A 25,000-nucleotide genomic window follows, 5' to 3' on the forward strand; every position below is an offset into this window, starting at 1 on the left:
GGCTAGCAGTGCCATCACTTATGATGAATCCTTTATAACGAGCTTCGAGTATAGGCGTTCCTTCGTGTTACTTCAGTGTCGCATTGCACTGACATCGTTGTTGAATCCTTGGCATGTAGCCTTTCAACGTGCATCGGCTGTAGCTGCATTTTGTCACGATCGCACCAATGCATCATGAAACGGGATTATTATTTATGTCATGTCAACATTTAAGTACAACTATCAGACCATGTAACCCAGGTAGAGTCAATGCGTCACTCTGCAAGATTAATTTAGTCATTTCTGATACAGATCTAACCTTTTTAAATCATTCTATCCTTGTTGATTGAACGCCATTAAGGTCAATGATATGACATTATGCAGCGATATAATAGCAGCCAGTTATTGACTGGCAGTCATCTTCTGTGTTTTGGTATGATTGATGTGAGACTACACGCCCGTGCGAGTACCTACACATGATAGTGCTGTCAAACAGGTCAATGAATATATGAAATCTATGACAAAGTTTAATCTGCAACACAACTTTATACAATAATAGTGTGGGGCTCTCTGTCAGGTCCTTGGTCATGAAGACGTTGAAGACTCCCGCAATAAAACATTCACGGATGGACACCCGGCAATCCCATCTCTGCTGCACATAACAGCCACCCACACACACATGTTGTATTGTATACACACACAGAGGGACATTCTGCAGGAGAGGCATCCAATTAACACATTTAGACCTGAGAACAGATTCTACAATGTCTTCTAAATCCTGACAGTTTTCTGAAAAACCTTCCTATATCAGTGGTTCTCAAACATTTTCATGTCAAGGACCCCCATCTGAAAATATGTTTTTCCAGGGACCCCCCCAGAAGCAAATATCTGAGTTAAAAACGTTCACTGTGAAAGAATATATACTCAAAGATTAGCACACGTTTTCAGGATTTTTCTAAAATAGCAGATCTACAAGCTCGTAGCGCGGCACTCGGTGCCGTGCTATGAGCTTGTAGATCTGCTATTTTTCAATAGCTAAAGTATAACATAGTGCTTAAGACACCAAAAGGGGTTCCCGTCCTGAACGGGTTAACTACAACATTTACCCATTGACTGTAAATGGAGCACTGACTCATTCAATAACCGAGTGTAGCATTCGATCAGCGACTGGCTGAAAGGCTGTGACATTGAATAACGTGGTTACACATGTGAATGTGGCTTATTGAATTTAAGACGGGAACTGTCTCTTCCCTGACTTTGAAGGGTTTAATTGTATTGTTGTCTTTTTACAAATATGACATGCAAAATGCGCAAGCACTCACTTTAGATTAGAAGATGTGTTCAAACAGAATGTTTTTGGGAGCTCATTTCAGTCTTCTCAAGCAGACAGTGCATCCTTTATACCTTTTCAAGTTTCTGACGCCTGCTGTTGCCAGTAAATGCTCTTTAAATTAAATAAATTAAACACACGCGCGCACACACGCACACGCACACGCACACACACACACACCTGTAGTGTCTGAAAATCTCCTCTTCCACTTCTGTGATGAAGTGACACTTTGTACACGAGTACTCCCCCTCTCCGCCTCCTCCGTCCTTCTCTCTCCCCGCCTCCTCCTCGGCCTTGACGCGAGGCGGCGGCGCCCCCTTTAGGCTGGCGAGGGTATGGCAGCCTTCGTAGTGTTGCAGCAGCACGTCGATGTCGGCGGTGGCGAACGCACACTGGTCACATAGGTGGGTGACTCCTATAGGAACAACAACAACACACTGGTCACATAGGTGGGTGACACCTATAGGAACAACAACACACTGGTCACATAGGTGGGTGACTCCTATAGGAACAACAACAACACACTGGTCACATAGGTGGGTGACTCCTATAGGAACAACAACAACACACTGGTCACATAGGTGGGTGACACCTATAGGAACAACAACACACTGGTCACATAGGTGGGTGACACCTATAGGAACAACAACAACACACTGGTCACATAGGTGGGGGACACCTATAGGAACAACAACACACTGGTCACATAGGTGGGTGACACCTATAGGAACAACAACACACTGGTCACATAGGTGGGGGACACCTATAGGAACAACAACACACTGGTCACATAGGTGGGTGACACCTATAGGAACAACAACAACACACTGGTCACATAGGTGGGGGACACCTATAGGAACAACAACACACTGGTCACATAGGTGGGTGACACCTATAGGAACAACAACACACTGGTCACATAGGTGGGTGACACCTATAGGAACAACAACACACTGGTCACATAGGTGGGTGACTCCTATAGGAACAACAACAACACACTGGTCACATAGGTGGGTGACTCCTATAGGAACAACAACAAACCTTTTCATGTCAAGGACCCCCAAAATGATACTCATTAGCCTGCGGACCCCCCATTTGGAAATACATGCCAAGGAACCCCCATAAGAGAAGATTGTTACGGCTCCAGGGCCCCCAGTTTGACCTGAATTAGGCTACGGCCCCCTATTTAATGGCATTTCTATCTCTGGGATCCCAATACATCGTAAAATCAAACCTTTCCAAATTCAACTCTGAGAGTGTACAAATGTACATTTGTACACTCTCTGAGTTACAGACCCATAAGGGTCCATTTGGTTCCTAACTATCATTTAGCTGGGGATCCCCTGGAACTCCCTCAAGGACCCCTGGGGGTCCCTGGACCCCACTTTTGGAACCACTGACATAGGTGGGTGACACCTATAGGGGTCAGGAGGTGCACAATACACGCACAATCCCAGTAAAAATAAACAGGTGCTCAAACAAAAGAACTAAACTGCAAAAGAAGGATGAGGTCTGCACACCACATAGGGATACTAATGGCTTCTGTATTTGTTCTGAGTGTCATTGCCAAGTTCAATCCCAAAGTGGGGCTGTGTCCCCGGGTGTGCTCACTTAGTGTTGATTTGTGTCTGCCCACTTTGCTACCTTTATATATACCTGTCTCATGCGCTGCTATTCAGTATACCTGACGAAGGTGACAGAGGCCAAAACGATATGTTCTTTTCCGCTCTGGTAATAAAGGTTTTTGGGGAGCTTTTAAAAACGGCTGTGCCAGACCTCATCCTTCTTTGACACCTACAGGAACACAACGACGAGGGGTGGGGTCAGCATTATCGGGGATACGAAGATCTAGCACATAACAGTGGTTCTCAACTTGTGGGCCGGGGACCACTGGTGGGATTCAATGACTAGAGCGGTGCCCGTTGGGCACTGGCCTTCTTGGAACGATGCAAGTTGGAAATACATGCCCCACCCAGTTATTATGTCTGTGTGTCCCTTTTATGCCCGTATATGGAGTTCTTTGTCAGGCATGCCCAAATATGGAGTCTATGCAGATGTCAGAACAGGCCAGCTCCATATATTGACATATAGGGGTTATCAGGTGTGATCAATTGACTAATTTGGGCCCTGTCCAGAGACTGGGCAGAGGCCTTTTGTGGCGGTTCCGGACAACTCTAAACCACGCCTAGACTGGATCACACAGCGGTTTAGTAACACAGACCTGGCTTTCCTCCGAGGTGGAAAGCCCGTTGACGTGAGGTTAGTAGCCTATGTGGTCCAGCCATGATAGTTGAGTCACCTCTAGGATTAGGAGGCGTTACGCTGGGCGAGGTGGCAGCGCCGGGTTTGGAGCCCAGCGCGGTGTCCTGTGGTTTGGTGCTCTGGAACTTGGAACAGCATTTGGGACAGTTGGGCTTCCGACAGGCAAACGGGTGAGAGACCTACAAAGACAATAATACACAGCAGCACACATTTTATATAAAACAATTATCAAAGCACATTATTTGGTTTGTTGCCAGAAAATGAATGCTTGGATGAAAAGACATTATGGGGTAAGAGTTGTGCTAAGCTAAAATACATTATGGGGTAAGAGTTGTGCTAAGCTAAAAGACATTATGGGGTAAGAGTTGTGCTAAGCTAAAAGGACACTTCCGCAAACAGCCGGGAGGATCTGGGGATCAAACCTTAGAGTATATATGAATAGAGACGGCACCGGATTTCTCCTCCCATCCACTTGCATTAAGTTGCTCAAAAAGCGCATGAGGCGATTTCACTCCTCCTTCCGGGTAGGAACAGAGTGCATTCTGGGATGGATTGGGTCCAAACACATGAACGCGCTGCCGTTGACTATCATTGCACGCGTTCACGTGCGTTCACGTATGAAACAGCGTTCACGTGTCATCATCAACGTGTGCAATGATAGTCAACGGACCAGCGCGTTCATGTGTTTGGGCCAGCGCTGCAATACCAAATTCGGTCCATTTCGCCTCAGGGTTTCCTCCGGGTGCCGTCTCTATTCATATACTCATATCATATATCCTGAGCCACTGCTGTGCACTTCCCTGTCCTTCCTTTTGCTCATTTTCCACATCACATAAAGAACTATTTCTTCTAGATATATGCAATGCACTACGACGTAATACTAATACAAAAATACCAATCTGACCTCTCCCAGATGTTTCTGGGGCTGACAGAGTCCCTGTGGACAGTACATGCAGTGCTGGATGCAGCATCGGTGGATGGCGTGGTTGTGCTGGTAGTGCAGTAGCAGCGGCGCCACCACGATCACGTCCGCACTGTGGGCCATGGAGTAGCGGAAGTCACACAGCTGGCAGTTGTAGCTGGTCACCACGGCCTCCGAGTCGCCGCCGGCCGCCTCTCCTAGAGGCAGTCGGGAGACAGAACAAGCCGTGAGCAAAAGGAAGAGGTCAATGATATCACAATTCTAGGAGGAGAGGCGGGGGGTCAAAGTGCAACCCTTAGAGGCACAAGTTAAGCAGCGTCATGAATTATGGAACACAACAAAGTGTGTGGAGCAGCCCACGTACTGCAGCAGCTGTTAGCGGAGCCTTGTAGCGTGTAATTGCATTACAGTGTATTATGAGCACAGTGTGGAGGACCCGCCATAACAAACACAATGTTTGAACAATGTAGAACAGAGATTCTCAACCTTTGGGGGTTTTGCAGGATAGTGCGAGTGGGCCACCAAATAATTGGCAAGACACTAAGATTTGAATGATAATGTAATATTTAATATAACAATTTTTTCAAAAGGTTTCTTGGAAACATGTTTTCGTTGTTATACGGATGAATGGGAACTACTAAAAGTTAGTTCCCTTGATCCAAGCAGGAACACCGTTGATTGATCCATTATTAAAATAAACATGTACAAAAAGAATTAATGGGCCCACATGAACTGATGACATGAACTCTATGTTCAGTTTTTAAATGTTTTTCTTATTCTATTTATCTTTTTTATGGATTCCTGTAGTTTTTTAGGACTTATTTATATTCAGAGTATTGTCTTGCACTTGATTGTCTTGCACTTGATATATTTATTATTACTTTTAACTAGGATAAACATAATTTCGTTTTTTTCTGCTGCTGCAGTTGGAAAGAATGACAAATAAAGCAATCTTGAATCTTGAATCTTGATCATGACCACTTAACCTATGGCAGTCTGTCAGCTGCTGTGTTAAGAGGTCAGATGGGTGGGCCGCAAACAATTTAGAGATGTGGGCCATGATCCAGGACAGGTTGAGAATCACTGATGTAGAAGATGATGGAGGGTCACTTCATTTCACAATACATTTGCAAAGAGGTCCTCAGCTCTGGCCTCTGGCGGGGACCTGGAGTACTATTGGTTTCCATTCCATTCAAGTACAGACGGATTTATACTACATAGTACAAGTCTCCAGGACTTATTTTTTTCATATCCTTTTAGCCTAAATGGATTACTGTACTCTGTTTGACAAATACAGTAATCAATCAATCAAAAGCAAAAGCACTTTTGAATCCAGAAACGAGAGCCAATTTCTGAAGTAGAACTTGTGCGCCAAGCCAAGATTATGATTTTTTGTAATACAAGACTAGACTAGGGCGTGTCAATGTCTCTATTTGTCCCATAGCATTACCTTGAGTTGTGTTGGACGGGGTGGATGCTGGATCTTTCCGGCTTTTGGACACAACGTGTTCTCTCTCGCCTCCTTCTCTTCTCCCTCCTCTGTCCTCCCCCGCAGGGTTAGAGTTGCTGGGGCTCAGAGCGCCCCCTGTGGTCGCCCTGTGTCTCTGTTCGTAGTGCTCCAAGAGCTTCCCAGCACCTCCTCCCCACTCACAACTCCAGCTACAGAATTTACACCAATAGTACGCCAGGAGGGCGCCTCGACCCGCCTCCCCGGCCCAGCTCGGCGAATCAGAGCAGTCCCTGACTGGGACGGAGTACCCGACCAACGAGTCGTCCTCTGCTCTCACCGCCACTCGCTCCGCCCCCTCCAAGACTTGACTCCTGCCCTTCTCGTGGATTGTCAGGTTGTTATTGGCAAGCAGGGGCGTGGTGGGCGGAGTTTTGACCTTATTTGGGTGGGAGGACAGGAAGTGCTGTTCAAGTTCTAAGGAACTGCTGCCCATGTACGTGAAGTTGCAGAATTTGCAGCGGAAGTATTTCGTGTTTCCCTGGCAGTCCGGCGTCTTCCGGCCAATCCCGATCAGCGTGCCACCCAGCATCACCTGTTGCCGTCCAGAGAACACAAAGAACAACAAGGAGAGATTAATGTCAATGGATTCTCTAATACCAATCAAATCTGGGTGAGTCATCAGATGAAATGATGATGTCACCAGCAGTGACCAATACTGCAAAAGATTTGTGAAAGAATACTAGGGATGCACCGAAAGGGAAATTCTTGGCCGAAACCAAATACAGAATATAGGAAACAGTTGGCCGAAAACCGAATACCGAATATCCGAATATGATTAATATTATATATTTTTTTTCCTACCATTGCTGTCATGGCCGTACCTTAAAGCTACCAGATGTATGGCAAAATAAATGGTTATGGCAAAACTTAACTTCCATAAAACATTTATTCAGCTCTTTTGAATGCATTAATTGCATACACTATTCGGTGATATATTTTCTGCCTATTCGGGCCGAAACCGAATAGGCCGAAAATGCATTTTTAGACATTTTCTGCCGAATATTCTCTGCGGCCGAATATTCGGTGCATCACTAAAGAATACCCATCCCATATCAATGTGAGTTCCGAGTTCCTCCAAGGTTTCAAACTGGCAGTAGGCTGAAATGCCAACTCTAAAAATAAACCATACATATAAAACAATGTTCTGTCCAGTATGTGTGACAATGGTGATCATGCACATGGTGGAGGTAAATTGCCCAAGGCAATGAAAGGCATAAGCCAGCAATACCAACCAAGGTAGATTCTTTCTAAAGTGACATTTTAAAAAGGAACCTCCAAATTAGCATCTCTGTATTATTTTAACTTGGTCGGAAAGGTGTTTTTTTGTTATACGTGTCGGGTCACTTCCCTGCCCCTGAAATAATTGCTTAACCAATTTTGGGCGGGAACCCCTTTTGGTGTTAGCATTATGTTATGCTTTAGCTATTGAAAAATAGCAGATCTACAAGCTCATAGCGCGCCACCGAGTGGCGCGCTACGAGCTTTGTAGGTCTGCTATTTTTGAAAAATCGAAGAACGACTGACATAGAAACATAGCTTTTTCAGAAAACTGTCAGGATGTAGAAGACATTTTTAGAATCTGATCTCAGGTCAAAATGGGTTAAATGTGCAGGCACAGCAAGAGAAGAAAAAGAAAGACGGCATCAAGACAGAGAGAAATGAATATATAGTGAGAAAGTGATGTGAGAACACGGAGAGAGAGAGAGAGAGAGAGAGAGAGAGAGAGAGAGAGAGAGAGAGAGAGAGAGAGAGACAGAGGAGAGAGGATAGGAGAGGAGTGGAGTGGAGTGGAGCAGAGAGAGAGAGAGAGAGAGAGAGAGACAGAGGAGAGGAGTGGAGCAGACGGAGAGAAACGGGTCAAAGAGCTGATCAATTTCACTTTCATTCAAGTGCGAAAGCTAAATGACGGCTATTACTGCCGTGTGAGCTCACAACAGCAATCATCCAATCAGCAACGTGCCGTAGACCCAGCGCCAACACTTAGGGGACGAGACCAACGGTGGAAAACCTACCCACATGTCTTACTTACTTACTAAATGTAAGTATACCAGTACACGTATTGGCATCAAAAGGTACTTCAAGTATACCAAAAGTACTCATTGTGCATAATGTCTCATTTAACAAGTTTTCAAAATGTATAGAAATCTTTTGAATATAGCAGATCTACAAGCTTGAGCTTGTAGATCGGCTATTTTCTCAAATGCCCGAAATGTATACAGGGCTGAAGTGGATAGTGTGTGTTTTGTAATAATAATGAAAATCTACAAAGTAACTAAAGTGTTCAAATAAATGTAATGGAGTACAAGTACAATATTTGGATCCGAGATGTAGCGGAGTAGAAGTAAACGTGTTGGAAATTGTGGTAGAGAAGTAGAAATACCTCAAAATTGTACTTAAGTACAGTACTTTTCCACCACTGGACGAGATTAACATCAAAGACAATTTCTAAAGAAAACGAGACGCCCAGAGAGAGAGAATGGGAGGAGAAGGGTGAGAGAGGGACAAGATATGGAGGGGTGATGGAACATTTGAGGGGGGCGTGGTATAGGTCAGGGACGGGCAACTTTGAAGATAGAGAGGGCCACTACAGTTCCACACTCACTCCAGAGGGCCACTACAGTTCCACACTCACTCCAGAGGGCCAATACAGTTCCACACTCACCCCAGAGGGCCACTACAGTTCCACACTCACCCCAGAGGGCCACTACAGTTCCACACTCACCCCAGAGGGCCACTACAGTTCCACACTCACTCCAGAGGGCCACTACAGTTCCACACTCACTCCAGAGGGCCACTACAGTTCCACACTCAACCCAGAGGGCCACTACAGTTCCACACTCACTCCAGAGGGCCACTACAGTTCCACACTCACTCCAGAGGGCCACTACAGTTCCACACTCACTCCAGAGGGCCACTACAGTTCCACACTCACTCCAGAGGGCCACTACAGTTCCACACTCACTCCAGAGGGCCACTACAGGTCCACACTCACTCCAGAGGGCCACTACAGTTCCACACTCACTCCAGAGGGCCACTACAGTTCCACACTCACTCCAGAGGACCACTGCAGTTCCACACTCACTCCACAGGGCCACTACAGTTCCACACTCACTCCAGAGGACCACTACAGTTCCACACTCACTCCAGAGGGCCACTACAGTTCCACACTCACTCCAGAGGGCCACTACTACAGTTCCACACTCACTCCAGAGGACCACTACAGTTCCACACTCACTCCAGAGGGCCACTACAGTTCCACACTCACTCCAGAGGACCACTGCAGTTTCACACTCACTCCAGAGGACCACTACAGTTCCACACTCACTCCAGAGGGCCACTACAGTTCCACACTCACTCCAGAGGGCCACTACAGTTCCACACTCACTCCAGAGGGCCACTACTACAGTTCCACACTCACTCCAGAGGGCCACTACTACAGTTCCACACTCACTCCAGAGGGCCACTACAGTTCCACACTCACTCCAGAGGGCCACTACAGTTCCACACTCACTCCAGAGGGCCACTACAGTTCCACACTCACCCCAGAGGGCCACTACAGTTCCACACTCACTCCAGAGGGCCACTACAGTTCCACACTCACTCCAGAGGGCCACTACAGTTCCACACTCACTCCAGAGGGCCACTACAGTTCCACACTCACTCCAGAGGGCCACTACAGTTCCACACTCACTCCAGAGGGCCACTACAGGTCCACACTCACTCCAGAGGGCCACTACAGTTCCACACTCACTCCAGAGGGCCACTACAGTTCCACACTCACTCCAGAGGACCACTGCAGTTCCACACTCACTCCACAGGGCCACTACAGTTCCACACTCACTCCAGAGGACCACTACAGTTCCACACTCACTCCAGAGGGCCACTACAGTTCCACACTCACTCCAGAGGGCCACTACTACAGTTCCACACTCACTCCAGAGGACCACTACAGTTCCACACTCACTCCAGAGGGCCACTACAGTTCCACACTCACTCCAGAGGACCACTGCAGTTTCACACTCACTCCAGAGGACCACTACAGTTCCACACTCACTCCAGAGGGCCACTACAGTTCCACACTCACTCCAGAGGGCCACTACAGTTCCACACTCACTCCAGAGGGCCACTACTACAGTTCCACACTCACTCCAGAGGGCCACTACTACAGTTCCACACTCACTCCAGAGGGCCACTACTACAGTTCCACACTCACTCCAGAGGGCCACTACAGTTCCACACTCACTCCAGAGGGCCACTACAGTTCCACACTCACTCCAGAGGACCACTGCAGTTCCACACTCACTCCAGAGGACCACTACAGTTCCACACTCACTCCAGAGGGCCACTACAGTTCCACACTCACTCCAGAGGGCCACTACAGTTCCACACTCACTCCAGAGGGCCACTACTACAGTTCCACACTCACTCCAGAGGGCCACTACTACAGTTCCACACTCACTCCAGAGGGCCACTACAGTTCCACACTCACTCCAGAGGGCCACTACAGTTCCACACTCACCCCAGAGGGCCACTAATACAGTTCCACACTCACTCCAGAGGGCCACTACAGTTCCACACTCACTCCAGAGGACCACTACAGTTCCACACTCACTCCAGAGGGCCACTACAGTTCCACACTCATTTTTAGCTTGTAGATACGCTATTTTTTGCTATATTTGAATTGGAATCCTGAAAAATAACATGTTTATTTAATTTCAAATACATTTTGTTGTAGGTTACTTATATGTTAACCCTTGAACTCCCGTTGAGGTTCTGACGTAATTTACGTCAAAATCCAGCACTCCCGTTGACGTAATTGACGTAATAAAAAATAATATATATATATATATATTTTTTTTAATTTTACACTTTTTTTTTGGCTGGCAGAAGGCACTGAAAAGCTGCTATTAGGGGTGGCAGTCCAAGGGTTAACTTTATGAACTTAAATGTTACATTGGACATAAAAAAGGACAATACAGTTTATATTAGTAGTCATTCAACTACTAACATAGACTGAAGGTTGCCCATGTATAGTATAGGTGAAGAGGAGAGGAGAGGAGAGGAGAGGAGAGGAGAGGAGAGGAGAGGAGAGGAGAGGAGAGGAGATACAGAGCAGGAGGAGGAGAGATAAGGAGGGGTCGAAGAGAGAGGGGAAACGGACGAAGGAGAAAAAGCTAGGGAGGGAGTGCAGAGGCGGTGAGAGAGGGGCAGACAGGAGGGAACGCAAAGAGAGAGAGAGAGAGAGAGAGAGAGAGAGAGAGGGAGAGAGAGAGAGAGAGAGAGAGAGAGAGGGGCAGACGGACATGGGAGGAAGGGAGGGGATAAAAAAAGAGATATGAGAGAAAGAAAAAAGGGGAAGGAGAAGCCAAGTTAAACGCATCTGACAGATGTTTCATTACAGCGCCCAACAACCAATTACAACTACTGCGCTCTCCCCCCCTCTCTCTCTCCCCCCCCCCCCTCTCTCCCCCCCCCCCCCCCCCCCCTCTCTCTCTCTCCCCTCCATCCTTCTCATCTCTTGTTGTTTTTCTCCCTCGGTCTCTCCTCATCCCCCTGCTTTTCCTCCCAAATGCAATCTCATTGGCTGACGAGGCGTCTCGTCTCAGCGAATGACAACATGGAATTTTCCAAACGTGGGCGGGAGAGAGAGAGGGGGGGGGGGAGAGAGAGAGAGAAACAGAGAGAGAGAAACAGAGAGGGTGAGAGAGAGAGAGAGAAACAGAGAGAGAGAGAGAGAGAGAGAGAGAAACAGAGAGAGGGTGAGGGAGAAGGAGAGAGATGTAGGGAGGGAATGAAAGAATAGAGACCCCTTTCATTCGCTTTTTTTATACTTTCACTTTTTCATCGTAATGACGACTTAAGCCCACTGGATTTTCTATTTCTGACAGTGTGTGTGTATGCGCTTTTCTGTGTCCATTACGTGACTTACGCCCATTACAGACTGCTGGTTTAAATGAAACGAAACTCCTCAACTACCGCGCACACACACACACACGCGTGTCGCACGCACGCACGCACGCACACACGCACACACGCACACACGCGCACACACACACACACACACACACACACACACACACACACATCTCCTAGTTTATTAGATCATCTTGTTTAAATCTTTCAGACAAAACTCCAGTGTTCATATACACACATAAAGCCATAATCCATGACCTTAAATGCTAACAAAAAAACCATGATGGGGGGAAAAAAAAGATTAGTAGGGAAATTATGAGATTCTTTTCAATGTAATGAAATGTGCATGAATATGAAAATCCTTTTTTTATTATTATTTTTGGCTGAAGCAAAATCCGTTTATGTTTCTGCACATTGCTTATGCTGTTGAGCTGCAGTCACTTACACTAAGCGTGATCGTTTGATCGCGTCCCGCACTACAAACTGCACATCTAAAACTCACAGCGGCACATTGTGAGTTGTAGTTTTGTCCAGTTCTTGCAGTTTTATCAGTGTAGAGTAGAGTATAGCACGGCACTGTTGTATGACTACGTACAGGTTTCAGTTTTATCAGTGTAGAGTAGAGTATAGCACGGCACTGTTGTATGACTACGTACAGGTTTCAGTTTTATCAGTGTAGAGTAGAGTATAGCACGGCACTGTTGTATGACTACGTACAGGTTTCAGTTTTATCAGTGTAGAGTAGAGTATAGCACAGCACTCCGTGTCCCCTAGGGTAGGTACCCTCACAAAAAACATGCAGTAATCCTGGTCTCTAAACTGCCTCCCCCTGGCCAGCCGGGGTGCCTGATGGAGGGGAAAGGAACTGGTTCCTTCCACGCTCTACGTCCAACCAGGGAAACTCCCCCTGTCAGGTGTAAAGGAGCAACTTGGACACTCAGGCATGAAGGAAGCATGAGTTCAAGTCCGTTGCTCTCCCCATGACTACGTACAGGTTTCAACTAGGTCGAGGTCAGACAGTATCACTGGTCCAAGTGCACTCAAGACAGAGTGAGTGATCAGCCAGCAGGATATAGTGTCAGCGGTCAAGTACACTCACACAGGACAAACACACTCCTTGATCATGATGCCGGCCACTCGTTGGGCCTGCTGCACAGATTGAAACTGTTGACCTTTCCGTTGCGGCGCACTCTCTCCCGCCGTCAGGACTAAAGCCACCCTGCTGCCACCTCCAGCCTGCTACTCTTATCACATACTAATGTGTGTGACAAAGTTGGGTAATAATTTTATATTAAGGGCTCCATTAAGCTCTGATGTGGTCTCAGACACCACATTAACCCTCGTGTCCCTATGCTGCTGGGGGCGAATGTTTGGCGAAGGTAGCAGATCTACAGGCTCGCAACGCGTTGTGAGCCTGTAGAAAGAAGGATTTAGTGCAGGGAAAAGGAGCGTTCCTAGTAGAGAGCCCTGAGGGACTCCGGTCATCTATGTATACAGGGTTTATGTGGTTAAAGGCAACGTGTGTATTTGTATAGCACATTTCAACAGGGCAATTAAAAATTCCTTACACAAAGCATTAAACTTGTAGTGCGGAACAAAAACCTTGATAAAAAGAAATAAGAATAACATAAGAGATAAATAAAATAAATATCAGCGCAGAAGAAAATGATGAAAACCCTAAATAAAAGGCAGCAGTAAAAATAAGTCTTCATCTTTCTGTTAACCCCTTTTGGCGTTAGCATTATGTTATGCTTTAGCTATTGAAAAATAGCAGATCTACAAGCTCATAGCGCGCCACCGAGTGGCGCGCTACGAGCTTGTAGGTCTGCTATTTTTTTAAAATCGAAGAACGACTGACATAGAAACATAGCTTTTTCAGAAAACTGTCAGGATGTAGAAGACATTTTTAGAATCTGATCTCAGGTCAAAATGGGTTAACTACAGCTTGCCATTGGCCCATTTGGATAACTGAGTATACTAGTGTACATTTATGGGACACACCCACATTAATAATCTCCTCACATTACAAAGTATTTATAAACTGGAGTAAACCGGTGTGGTGGTTTCACACCTCGGGTATATATGTGGGTAGGGGACAACTTGTCCTGCCACTTTTGGTGGATTGTTTAATTGTCCAGACATCCATTTTGACTAATCAAAAGATACTGTGTGCTTTCTGAAAGAAACTATTTTTTTTATCTGCTCCACGAGAATTAAGTCATGGTCCCGTTTTGACTCAACCACATGCGTCACTTTTGGCTGGCTGCGTAGTAGAGCCAAGCAAATAAGCAGAACCATTAGCTTAGTGGCATCAGGAGCTGCAGTATCGCAAAGGCAATCCTGTCAGACTGTGGAGGAGGCATTCATATTGTGTTAAGGTACCATCTGGTTGTCAGCTAGTATAACTTGATAAGCTTCATAAGACACACTTTGGATTTTCAAATATATTTTAAAAATTAAATTTCCACATACCGGTATGTGTGTTGTTTCCACTGTACTTTGCTTTAGCGAGCAGTGCACTGGCTTTTAGGTCCAGCACCTGTGCCAGTGTTGTGGATGTATATTTGATATAACAGAACTGGTAAAGACACCTGTGTCAGTGTTGTGGGTGTATATTTGATATAACAGAACTGGTAAAGACACCTGTGTCAGTGTTGTGGGTGTATATTTGATATAACAGAACTGGTAAAGACACCTGTGTCAGTGTTGTGGGTGTATATTTGATATAATAGAACTGGTAAAGAAAGTCTTTTGCACACTTGAGCAGATAGCAATGTTTCGGTCAAAGACCTTCGCGTATCTACCGGATGCTATTGGATTAAATAGTTCCATGAGGAAGGTATTTGACCAATCAATACCTCTCTTTATTGAGCAAGCGACTGCAGTGTGCGGTTGTTATTTTCTCGATATCAAAGACTTAAACCTGATTCATACTCCACTGTGTGTCTGTGTTGCATGTCAAATATAGCAGATCTACAAGTTCACAACGTGTCGTATCGCTACAATTTAACCCATTTTGGGCGGGAACCCCTTTTGGTGTTAGCATTATGTTATGCTTTAGCTATTGAAAAATAGCAGATCTACAAGCTCATAGCGCGCCACCGAGTGGCGCGCTACGAGCTTGTAGGTCTGCTATTTTTGAAAAATCAAAGAACGACTGACATAGAAACATAGCTTTTTCAGAAAACTGTCAGGATTTAGAAGACATTTTTACAATCTGATCTCAGGTCAAAATGGGTTAAAGAAAATGTATTTCCTATTCATATGGTACTCCTCAACAAATAAATGTTATCACGCAAAGGAAGCAGCCAAAGGAGACAGACAGATGGGGTAACTGTTGCAGTAGATTTGTGTCATGACTTAGGCTCTGTCCCAAATCCCTCAGTCACTCACTCTATACTCCCTACACCCTATAGGCAATACTCTGTAGGGGACTATAGTGAACTCATCGGCGAAATATAAACCACATTTCAGACACTACTCAGGTCACCGTTAACCCATTCTGACCTGAGATCAGATTATAAAAATGTCTTCTACATCCTGACAGTTTTCTGAAAAAGCTATGTTTCTATGTCAGTCGTTCTTTGATTTTTCAAAAATAGCAGACCTACAAGCTCGTAGCGCGCCACTCGGTGGCGCGCTATGAGCTTGTAGATCTGCTATTTTTCAATAGCTAAAGCATAACATAATGCTAACACCAAAAGGGGTTCCCGCCCAAAATGGGTTAATGACATCATTGCTGTCACGTGCCAGATAAATGTCCAAATGTTTCATTCAGCGCTGACGATATGCACTGCAAGGGTTGTGTTAGTGACCATAGGCTGTGCCCAGCAGCCTTTCATAACGCATTGAAAGGCTGATTTCATAATGTGGTGTAATGAGGCAGCTGTGTCTCAGGAGGTATATGAAGCAGCCGTCCTTGAATCTGAAGCCCTAACTGCTCCTGATGAGCAGGTTCGTGCCTCGCATGGTTTCCTCCTCCATCATCAGTGTGTGACCGTGTGGACGTGAAATACATTGTAAAGTGTTTTCAAGAGTCTGTTAAGACTAGGAACGTTCACATTCGACCACTCTGCCACCAAAATGTGGAATGTTCGGACACGTTTCGTTAAAAGATGTGAATCACTGGTTTCTTTAGAAAATAAGTTTGTTATAAATGATTAAAAATAAATAAATAACATTGTTTGATTAAAGATACAAATGACTTATGGGATATAAAATGCATTACACAGCATGAATCTATAGTGAACCAGTGGATTTTTCTTTACCCCAGTTAAATTATTTGTATTTCATTGGTATGTGGAATGAGAAAAAACACTGACCAAAACATATTGTTTTCTAATAATTCTTTGAAAGATTAAAAAGGTATATTTGGTTTTCTTAGTACACAATGAAATGTTAATGTATCTTATTTTATTTTACAGACTAGTAGTAGAGTACTAACGGTACTAGTGTTAATAGTAGTGGTAGCAGTATCAGCCCCTCATCATTTAATCAAAACCAAATCCACCGCATTACAGACTAAAACTGTACACATACGTGTGTGTGTGTGTGTGTGTGTGTGTGTGTGTGTGTGTGTGTGTGTGTGTGTGTGACAGTGTGTGTGTGTGTCTGCATTGTATATGGGTATTACGCCATATAACATATGTGCTCGCTGCAAGTGATTTGTGTAGCTCAGAGTGTGTGTGTGTGTGTGTGTGTGTGTGTGTGTGTGTGTGTGTGTGCAGTGACTGTCTGCCAGGTGCCCTGTTTGTCCGCGTGTTTGAGCCTGTCCATCTGTCTGTCTACAACATTTTACAATGTTCAACAACAAACTCCACACCAGACAAATTAGTAACCGCTTTCTCACTCAGTCCCCCACACACACACACACACACACACACACACACACACACACACACACACACACACACACACACACACACACACACACACACACACACACACACACACACACAGTGCCGTATGTTGCAAATCACTTACAGCTTGTACAAACCAATAAATTATTCACTTCAGTTATGGGGTTAGATTTACGAGCATATGAAAATATGTTACTTTTACAACGTATTGTTATACTGTAAGGTTACTCCATCCTTGTACTGTTTGAATTATCACTTATCAAGAATTATCAACGTATGGGACAGCTTGACAGAAATACGTTCCGAGTAACGGAACAAATGCGGCCACAGCCGTAACACATTAATATGGCAAAAATGTATGATCGCATTTTTATTTTAATGTTTCTGGTGCAACTGGACCAACACCTACTTTAACCCATTTTGGGCGGGAACCCCTTTTGGTGTTAGCATTATGTTATACTTTAGCTATTGAAAAATAGCAGATCTACAAGCTCATAGTGTTAAGGAAATTATGAGGTCCCATCATTGGCACTCAGCAGAGGGAGGTGAAGGCATGACACAGCACAAGGAGTCCGGCATATCGTCATCTTTCTTTATTGATCATCTCAGTACAGCAGAATCGTCGCATGGTTGCTCATCGTCGTACAGTCAAGAGTGAAGCATCACCCCGTTCCTCCCCCAAGTTGTTCCTTTCCCTCCCCTTTATTTCCCAACCACACACCCCCAAATTGACAGTCAGTGACAGGTGTTTTATTCAAATACAACAGGACATGGACAGATAATAACAGGTGGTCATACAACATCTCCGTTTATGGTCGGAGTTAAGCGAGCAGGAAACATCCTATTCCAAGTGATCTAAGATGAGAGCACTATTAGTAAGTGGGCATGGGACCTCCAGCTGTCATTAGTGACAGCTCCTGCCAGGAAGCCATCGTTGCTATTCTGATTGGTGACCAATACCCACGAATAGGTAATAGTAACAGCTGTCAGATTGACAGCTGTTGGTTGGTTGTTTGGGAGAGGAGGTTAAGGTGTAATGGGCAGGAAACAAACTTATTCTAATCTGTTCTATTGCGAGGACAACACACTATGACACCTTAACTGACAGACAGGAAACTACTCTAAATGGGATATTTACACAAATACATGTATGACTCCAGCTTGTCGATAGTAACTTGGAGATGACAGCTGTCAGATTGACAGCTGCATTGGTAGTCTCCTTTTTGCTCTGACAGGACTAGTTACCCCAATGTGTATTTGCTGACATGGTGTTTTACAGTAGGATGGAAAAATGGGATGTATATATCTATTTGGCAATAGTAACACCTTGGCTGCCTGGCTTGGAAACTGATTCAGCTGTCAGGTGACAGCTGTCGGTCAGTCCGAATGCGTATTTGTGATAGTCCATCCTATTTGACTGAATGGAAGACAAGGTACTACTTATATATTTAATAGTTATAATTGACATTCTAAAACTGCCATTACAATCCACCGCTTTATATATGAAAATTGATACCTTATTAATTTACATGGCCCAGGAGATTTTTAGAATGACAAATATTGATGATTAAAACTGTATGGCTAGATTCATGTTTGATGACAGTGGTCAGATAAAGAAGGTTTCGCTATTAAGAAATTTAAAAATTACTGGACACATCTAGACTCAGAAAACACATCTATAGTTAAATTAGGAGATAGTGAACACATCTAGTTAAATTTAGGAAGATAGGCACATCTAGAATCAAGGAAAAAAAACACATCTAGAAGATCTTGTAGATCTGCTAATTTTCGAAAAGGTAGTTATTCTTTGCTCCGTTTCCAATACTATTTGTTGGTAAAGTGTAATTCCACACTACACGTACCTATAATAGTTTAGTAAGAACAAAATTAACTGAAATGATTAAACTTACAATTAGGGTAGGATTTACATTCAAATGGAAAGAATTAAAATGGATTCTATTAGGATAGAATGTAAACACTTCAACAATAAAATAATTGAATATGGCCACGTTTAGTTCACCTCTCAGGCTGTTTTCACACCCGAAAATAAATAAATAAATAAACTGACCGTGACCAAATCCTGCAGTTTAGGCTCTCTGCTACTTTTAACTCAGTTACCCACAAACACACAAATACCTTTCCTCCCCCCCCCCCTCCTGCTAGCTGGACGAGAAAGAGAAAGAAAGGCAGCTGTAAATCAGACATTTGTTTTTTCCAATATCGAATTAATTCAAATTAAACTGTTGCTAATGTGAACAAGGTGAGGTTTTCTCTGTCTAAATATTATCTCCATTCGTTCAACATTTTCTGTATTATAGTACTTAAGTTAGCGTTCAATCAAAGAATATTTCATATTTATACCAGTGACTTTCTGATAAGGGACGTTCAACCCGAAACTGCTTTATATCATGTATTACTATACTGATAAAGGACGTTCAACCTTGAAGAGAAAGGAACTATTTAACTTTCGTAAGCTCACTAGATTCGATTTTTTGCAGATCTCACCCCGAAAATAAATCCTTTCTCTCTGTTTTCTATACTAAAGGCCTAGTGCTACCTAGTAAATACCAGAATGACAGGAGATAAAATAATATTAGACGTTTAACCTTGTTAAACCATCATAAATGATTGATTTCACACTATTGATTTAACACCTTGAAACACTCACTGTTGAATAATTACTTAGATCCATATTAATTTATTTGCAAAACTATAAATGTATTCCTTTTAACTAACCCACACATAGGCTGTACCAATGACCCCTCCCCCTCTTGCCATTTTGGGCACGGGGTGTTAAATGAGGAGTCCTTTTAGTACAGTATATGTGCGTGGAAATGAATTCCAATATCTTATCATCCTATTTTAGGATTTTCTAACATTGTTGTTCTTGCCTACACTTTTACAAATTTTAGATTGGAGTCTAGTTAGATTAAAATTTAGATTAGATTTTTAGTAGTTTATCAAAACTTTTGTAGTTCACTACTTGCACATGTAAGACTAAATAGATTAAATCACATAGGGTAAATTACAAACTAAAGATCTAGTTATTCTCAATTGTATTTACCAATTACAAACTAAAGATCTAGTTATTTTCAATTGTATTTACCCTGTCGTAGTTTGTTTTCTTTAGCCAAAATTGATTTGCTGGCCCGTCGTTGCTGTGCGCCGTAATACAGCAGCATGGTTCAGTGGACACCAACGTTTCATATGACCTGTCTGGCCGCAGTAATAGCACAAGTTGTTGACAGGAATGGTGTTGGCTGCGCTGGCTTCATCCTCTCCCATGTTGCGTGCGTGGTTTAGTTGCCGTCTTCTTCTGTCCTTCCTTTCCTGGAGTACAGCATCAACCCTGGCTCGGGTTTGTACTTGTCCTCTCACTGGTCGGCTGTGGTATGGTCCTGGGTTGCCAGGCTGGTTACGCCAGGCTTCCCACGGCGGTGGGTGTTGTCTTGGTCTTGGGGTAGGCTTGCTGATGTGGTCTAGCTGGAAGCCGCTCAGTTGATTGGTCATTTCTTTTCCTCTGTGTTTGGTCATTTGAAAGTCTGGTTCTGGCTGGTCTCTGTTGTGGTTGCGGTCGGCATAATAGTTGTTGTTTGGTAGGGACACATGGAGTTGTGTGTCCCTTCCTTGGTCGTTGTAGTAGCTATCATCTTCATCGTTGACAGGAATGGTTGTTTCGGCGTAGTTGGCTTGGTCCGGGTGGTTGGTTGTGTTGGCGTGTAGTAGTAACGCCGCAGTTTGAAGTTCTTGTTCCAAGAGTGTCACTCGTGACTCTGCCTGGTCGATTAGCTTTTTCTGGTCCTCCAGTTGGAGTCGAAGTATCGCCTCCCTTTGCTGTGCGTCGCTCATTTCTTGTCGAAGTTTCTTTCGGCTCTGCCTTGCCCCCATCTTTAAAATCGTCGGGTTTTTTTTTCCAAGTACTCATCTATGGTGAAGACGAAATATCGGCCCTGCGTCACTGCGTCATTTGTTAATGACCCGTCTGGCCAACGCTGATGCCATTTTTCTGAAATACCCTGCTCACAGCGCCATTTGTTAAGGAAATTATGAGGTCCCATCATTGGCACTCAGCAGAGGGAGGTGAAGGCATGACACAGCACAAGGAGTCCGGCATATCGTCATCTTTCTTTATTGATCATCTCAGTACAGCAGAATCGTCGCATGGTTGCTCATCGTCGTACAGTCAAGAGTGAAGCATCACCCCGTTCCTCCCCCAAGTTGTTCCTTTCCCTCCCCTTTATTTCCCAACCACACACCCCCAAATTGACAGTCAGTGACAGGTGTTTTATTCAAATACAACAGGACATGGACAGATAATAACAGGTGGTCATACAACATCTCCGTTTATGGTCGGAGTTAAGCGAGCAGGAAACATCCTATTCCAAGTGATCTAAGATGAGAGCACTATTAGTAAGTGGGCATGGGACCTCCAGCTGTCATTAGTGACAGCTCCTGCCAGGAAGCCATCGTTGCTATTCTGATTGGTGACCAATACCCACGAATAGGTAATAGTAACAGCTGTCAGATTGACAGCTGTTGGTTGGTTGTTTGGGAGAGGAGGTTAAGGTGTAATGGGCAGGAAACAAACTTATTCTAATCTGTTCTATTGCGAGGACAACACACTATGACACCTTAACTGACAGACAGGAAACTACTCTAAATGGGATATTTACACAAATACATGTATGACTCCAGCTTGTCGATAGTAACTTGGAGATGACAGCTGTCAGATTGACAGCTGCATTGGTAGTCTCCTTTTTGCTCTGACAGGACTAGTTACCCCAATGTGTATTTGCTGACATGGTGTTTTACAGTAGGATGGAAAAATGGGATGTATATATCTATTTGGCAATAGTAACACCTTGGCTGCCTGGCTTGGAAACTGATTCAGCTGTCAGGTGACAGCTGTCGGTCAGTCCGAATGCGTATTTGTGATAGTCCATCCTATTTGACTGAATGGAAGACAAGGTACTACTTATATATTTAATAGTTATAATTGACATTCTAAAACTGCCATTACAATAGCGCGGCACCGAGTGCCGCGCTATGAGCTTGTAGGTCTGCTATTTTTGAAAAATCGAAGAACGACTGATATAGAAACATAGCTTTTTCAGAAAACTGTCATTTTCAAACAGACATTTTTAGAATCTGATCTTAGGTCAAAATGGGTTAACCGATTAGTCAATGACTCATAATTAATAGCAATTCTATTTTTTGACAAAGCAAAATACTATTTTTGACACAGCAAAATACCGCGTGTGATTTTGAATACAGAATGATTCTAGTGTTTTCAGTCACATTTGAAGTCATATACTGGAACAATTAGTTTCCATTCATTGCAGCATAATGCAAATCAACTTGCAGAGACTTGAAACGTGCAGCACCAGTGAACTTTATGTCCCTTTTATTTTATTTTATTTCATGCTATTGTTTCATTGTAATGCGGTTGAAGAGTTGCAGATACATTTCAAAAGTCTTGTCGAAAATAGTCCCTGGAGAAAAGCTTATTATTTTACAAATTAAACGAATATGGGCTGTAGAAGCAGATCATTTTAAGGTGGGTTTTATATCACTTGACATTTTGAGCTACAGTATTAGGATAAAACTGTTTATGCTCTGTCCATAGTAATAGTAGTAAAGCATAGTATTCATGACTTGTATAGGCTAAATGTGCAATAATAATGACATGGTTCTTTAAATATATTTATATTGATAGTAAACAGTACATAGAATAGAAGTAGAACAAAGAGGAGATCCGGGCACACTTAATATTAAAAGGAGGAAAACTTTATTGAACCGACATGTTTCGACCTATACGGTCTTCATCGGTTTTCCTCCTTTTAATATTAAGTGTGCCCGGATCTCCTCTTTGTTCTATATCGATGTGTTATCCCGATTGATCCCAGGAGCACCTTTTTACTATTTTTACATTTTTTATACTTGCACACCTCCTGAGCACCTGGTTGCTTCCTTGCCTCTACATAGAATAGAAGCTTGACTTGTAAAAAATAAATAATAATAATCAATTTCAAATTGCAATATTGGTCTCGTCATTGATTTATTTGTATTCCGTCTGTCGGGTGGAAACCTTATTATGTTTAAAAGTGTTCCTTTTCAGGATTAAAATAAAAACATAGCAAAGTGGTGTGTTTTGAGCTTGTAGATCTGATACTTTTGATGCATTTGTGACGTCGTTGTGTGGCCGTGAATTTACGAGAAAAGCACAACAAGTTAGAATATTATGGAGATAAGAGGTTTCTGTCCCGACAGCAACTATTTAACCCATTTAGGCCTGACGTCGAAATGAAAAAAAGTCTTCTGAAAGAATATATATTCAAAGATTTGTGCCGATTTTTCAAAAATAGCAGACCTACAAGCTCGTAGCGCACCACTCGGTGGCGCGCTATGAGCTTAGATCTGCTATTTTTCAATAACATAATGCTTAGTTAAAACACCAAAATGGGTTCCCGTACAGAATGGGTTAATTCCTTGTATGTCAGTTCTTCTCAATTATTTCAACCTGGACTTTTCGGAGATAAAGGCTCTAATGTTCTCTTGAAAGAAATACAGTGCCGGGCGTTTTTTTCCATCACGACGAAGGATATTGCACGTTGGCAGTCTCAGGTACAAATCAATTTGTCAACCTGAAAATTGCCAAAAAAAACCTGCCAAAATGTACAGTACGTATGTGTGTGCGTGCGTGCGTGCGTGCGTGCGGTCCCCTGTCTTACCTGAACATCGTACGTGCCGTTCATCACGACCGTCCTATGCTGCTGCCCATGGTTGTCCTGTCTCGTCTTCCCCATCTCTTTGGCTTGGTTCCTCTGTCCCTGTCCCGCCTGGGTGTCTTCAGAGCAAAACAAACAAGGACTGATTGAACGATTGAATACTTTGGATTTGTTTTTACGTCCGGATACCCCGTCCGGCTTCACTCACGCCTCCTCAGGAGACTTGGCTCAGATCTGAACCCATTTGATTTGGCGTTGGGAACCCGTTGCGACCGCATGCCCTTGCTGACGTCGACCCCAGGCAGGGTTCGAACCCACAACCTTCCGCATGAAAGGCATTTTATAAGCTCTAACCACTATTAGTCAGGAATGCAAACAGCACGAGATACAGTCGGACATTAAGGCTAAATGGTCCTATGTATTCAATTCATCAACACAGCATAAATAATGAACACAATAATACGCGTGTCATCAACAGATACAGGAGATGTCAGAATATTAGGAACAGGAACAAGCAGGGGTCACACTGTTGAAAACAACAAAGACATACAGTAGGATCACACCAATCAATTCATTCATAATGCTATTTGTGTTACTTTGTATATGATTACAACTCATGTTAACACTTTCTCTCCCTAACACGACTTATAAGAGTCAATTGGCTGTATAACAGCTTCCATCCCAATAACGAGTTACACGAGTAATGTTTTCAGTGTTTAATCCGTGTTTTTAATACGTTTTAACTTAAGACATACAGGCATTGTATGAGGATTTCAATGAATGTATCCTGTAATGTTAAAAATGCAGCCTTAGTTTTTGTTTTGTGTTTTCATCAATAAAAATGTAAGTGAAAAAAAAAAAACATACAGGCATTCCATCGGACAGAATGGGATAGGTGACGCGTTTTGATGATGTCATCGCAAAAACATCCATGGCATGCAAAGGGTTCTGGGAAATGGAGGCCTTTTTCAATTAATTATATACTAATATACACGTATATATGAGTTAGAAAAGAAAAAAAAGAGCATGCTTGGTGGGTGCCCCCCCCCCCTCCCCTCATGACGCCCTAGGCAACTGCCTGCTCTGCCTGTTTGAAGGAAGTAGGGAATAACTTCTTTACAAAATGGCGTGTGTGCATATATTCTAGCCCATTACCTTGGAGTGTGTGCTGGGGAGCCATGTTGTGGAGCGCCAGGATGTGCGTGTTACCTTGGAGTGTGTGCTGGGGAGCCATGTTGTGGAGCGCCAGGATGTGCATGTTACCTTGGAGTGTGTGCTGGGGAGCCATGTTGTGGAGCGCCAGGATGTGCATGTTACCTTGGAGTGTGTGCTGGGGAGCCATGTTGTGGAGCGCCAGGATGTGCGTGTTACCTTGGAGTGTGTGCTGGGGAGCCATGTTGTGGAGCGCCAGGATGTGCGTGTTACCTTGGAGTGTGTGCTGGGGAGCCATGTTGTGGAGCACCAGGATGTGCGTGTTACCTTGGAGTGTGTGCTGGG

General features: G+C 43.9%; 1 protein-coding gene across 1 annotated transcript in view; it reads right to left on the reverse strand.

Annotated features, from left to right (window-relative positions):
- trps1 (trichorhinophalangeal syndrome I) overlaps positions 1 to 25,000 on the reverse strand; it is a gene marked incomplete at both ends in the record, with an annotated part of 115,503 nt that overhangs the window by 89,485 nt on the left and 1,018 nt on the right. Inside the window, 5 exons of the mRNA XM_079521943.1 lie at positions 1,490 to 1,724; positions 3,609 to 3,750; positions 4,476 to 4,690; positions 5,944 to 6,535; positions 23,507 to 23,622. Coding sequence (XP_079378069.1) covers positions 1,490 to 1,724; positions 3,609 to 3,750; positions 4,476 to 4,690; positions 5,944 to 6,535; positions 23,507 to 23,622 — 1,300 coding nt within the window. The remainder of the gene's footprint in view (positions 1 to 1,489; positions 1,725 to 3,608; positions 3,751 to 4,475; positions 4,691 to 5,943; positions 6,536 to 23,506; positions 23,623 to 25,000) is intronic.

The sequence above is a fragment of the Electrona antarctica genome (assembly GCF_951216825.1).
Source record: "Electrona antarctica genome assembly, chromosome: 15".
Lineage (NCBI taxonomy): Eukaryota > Metazoa > Chordata > Actinopteri > Myctophiformes > Myctophidae > Electrona > Electrona antarctica.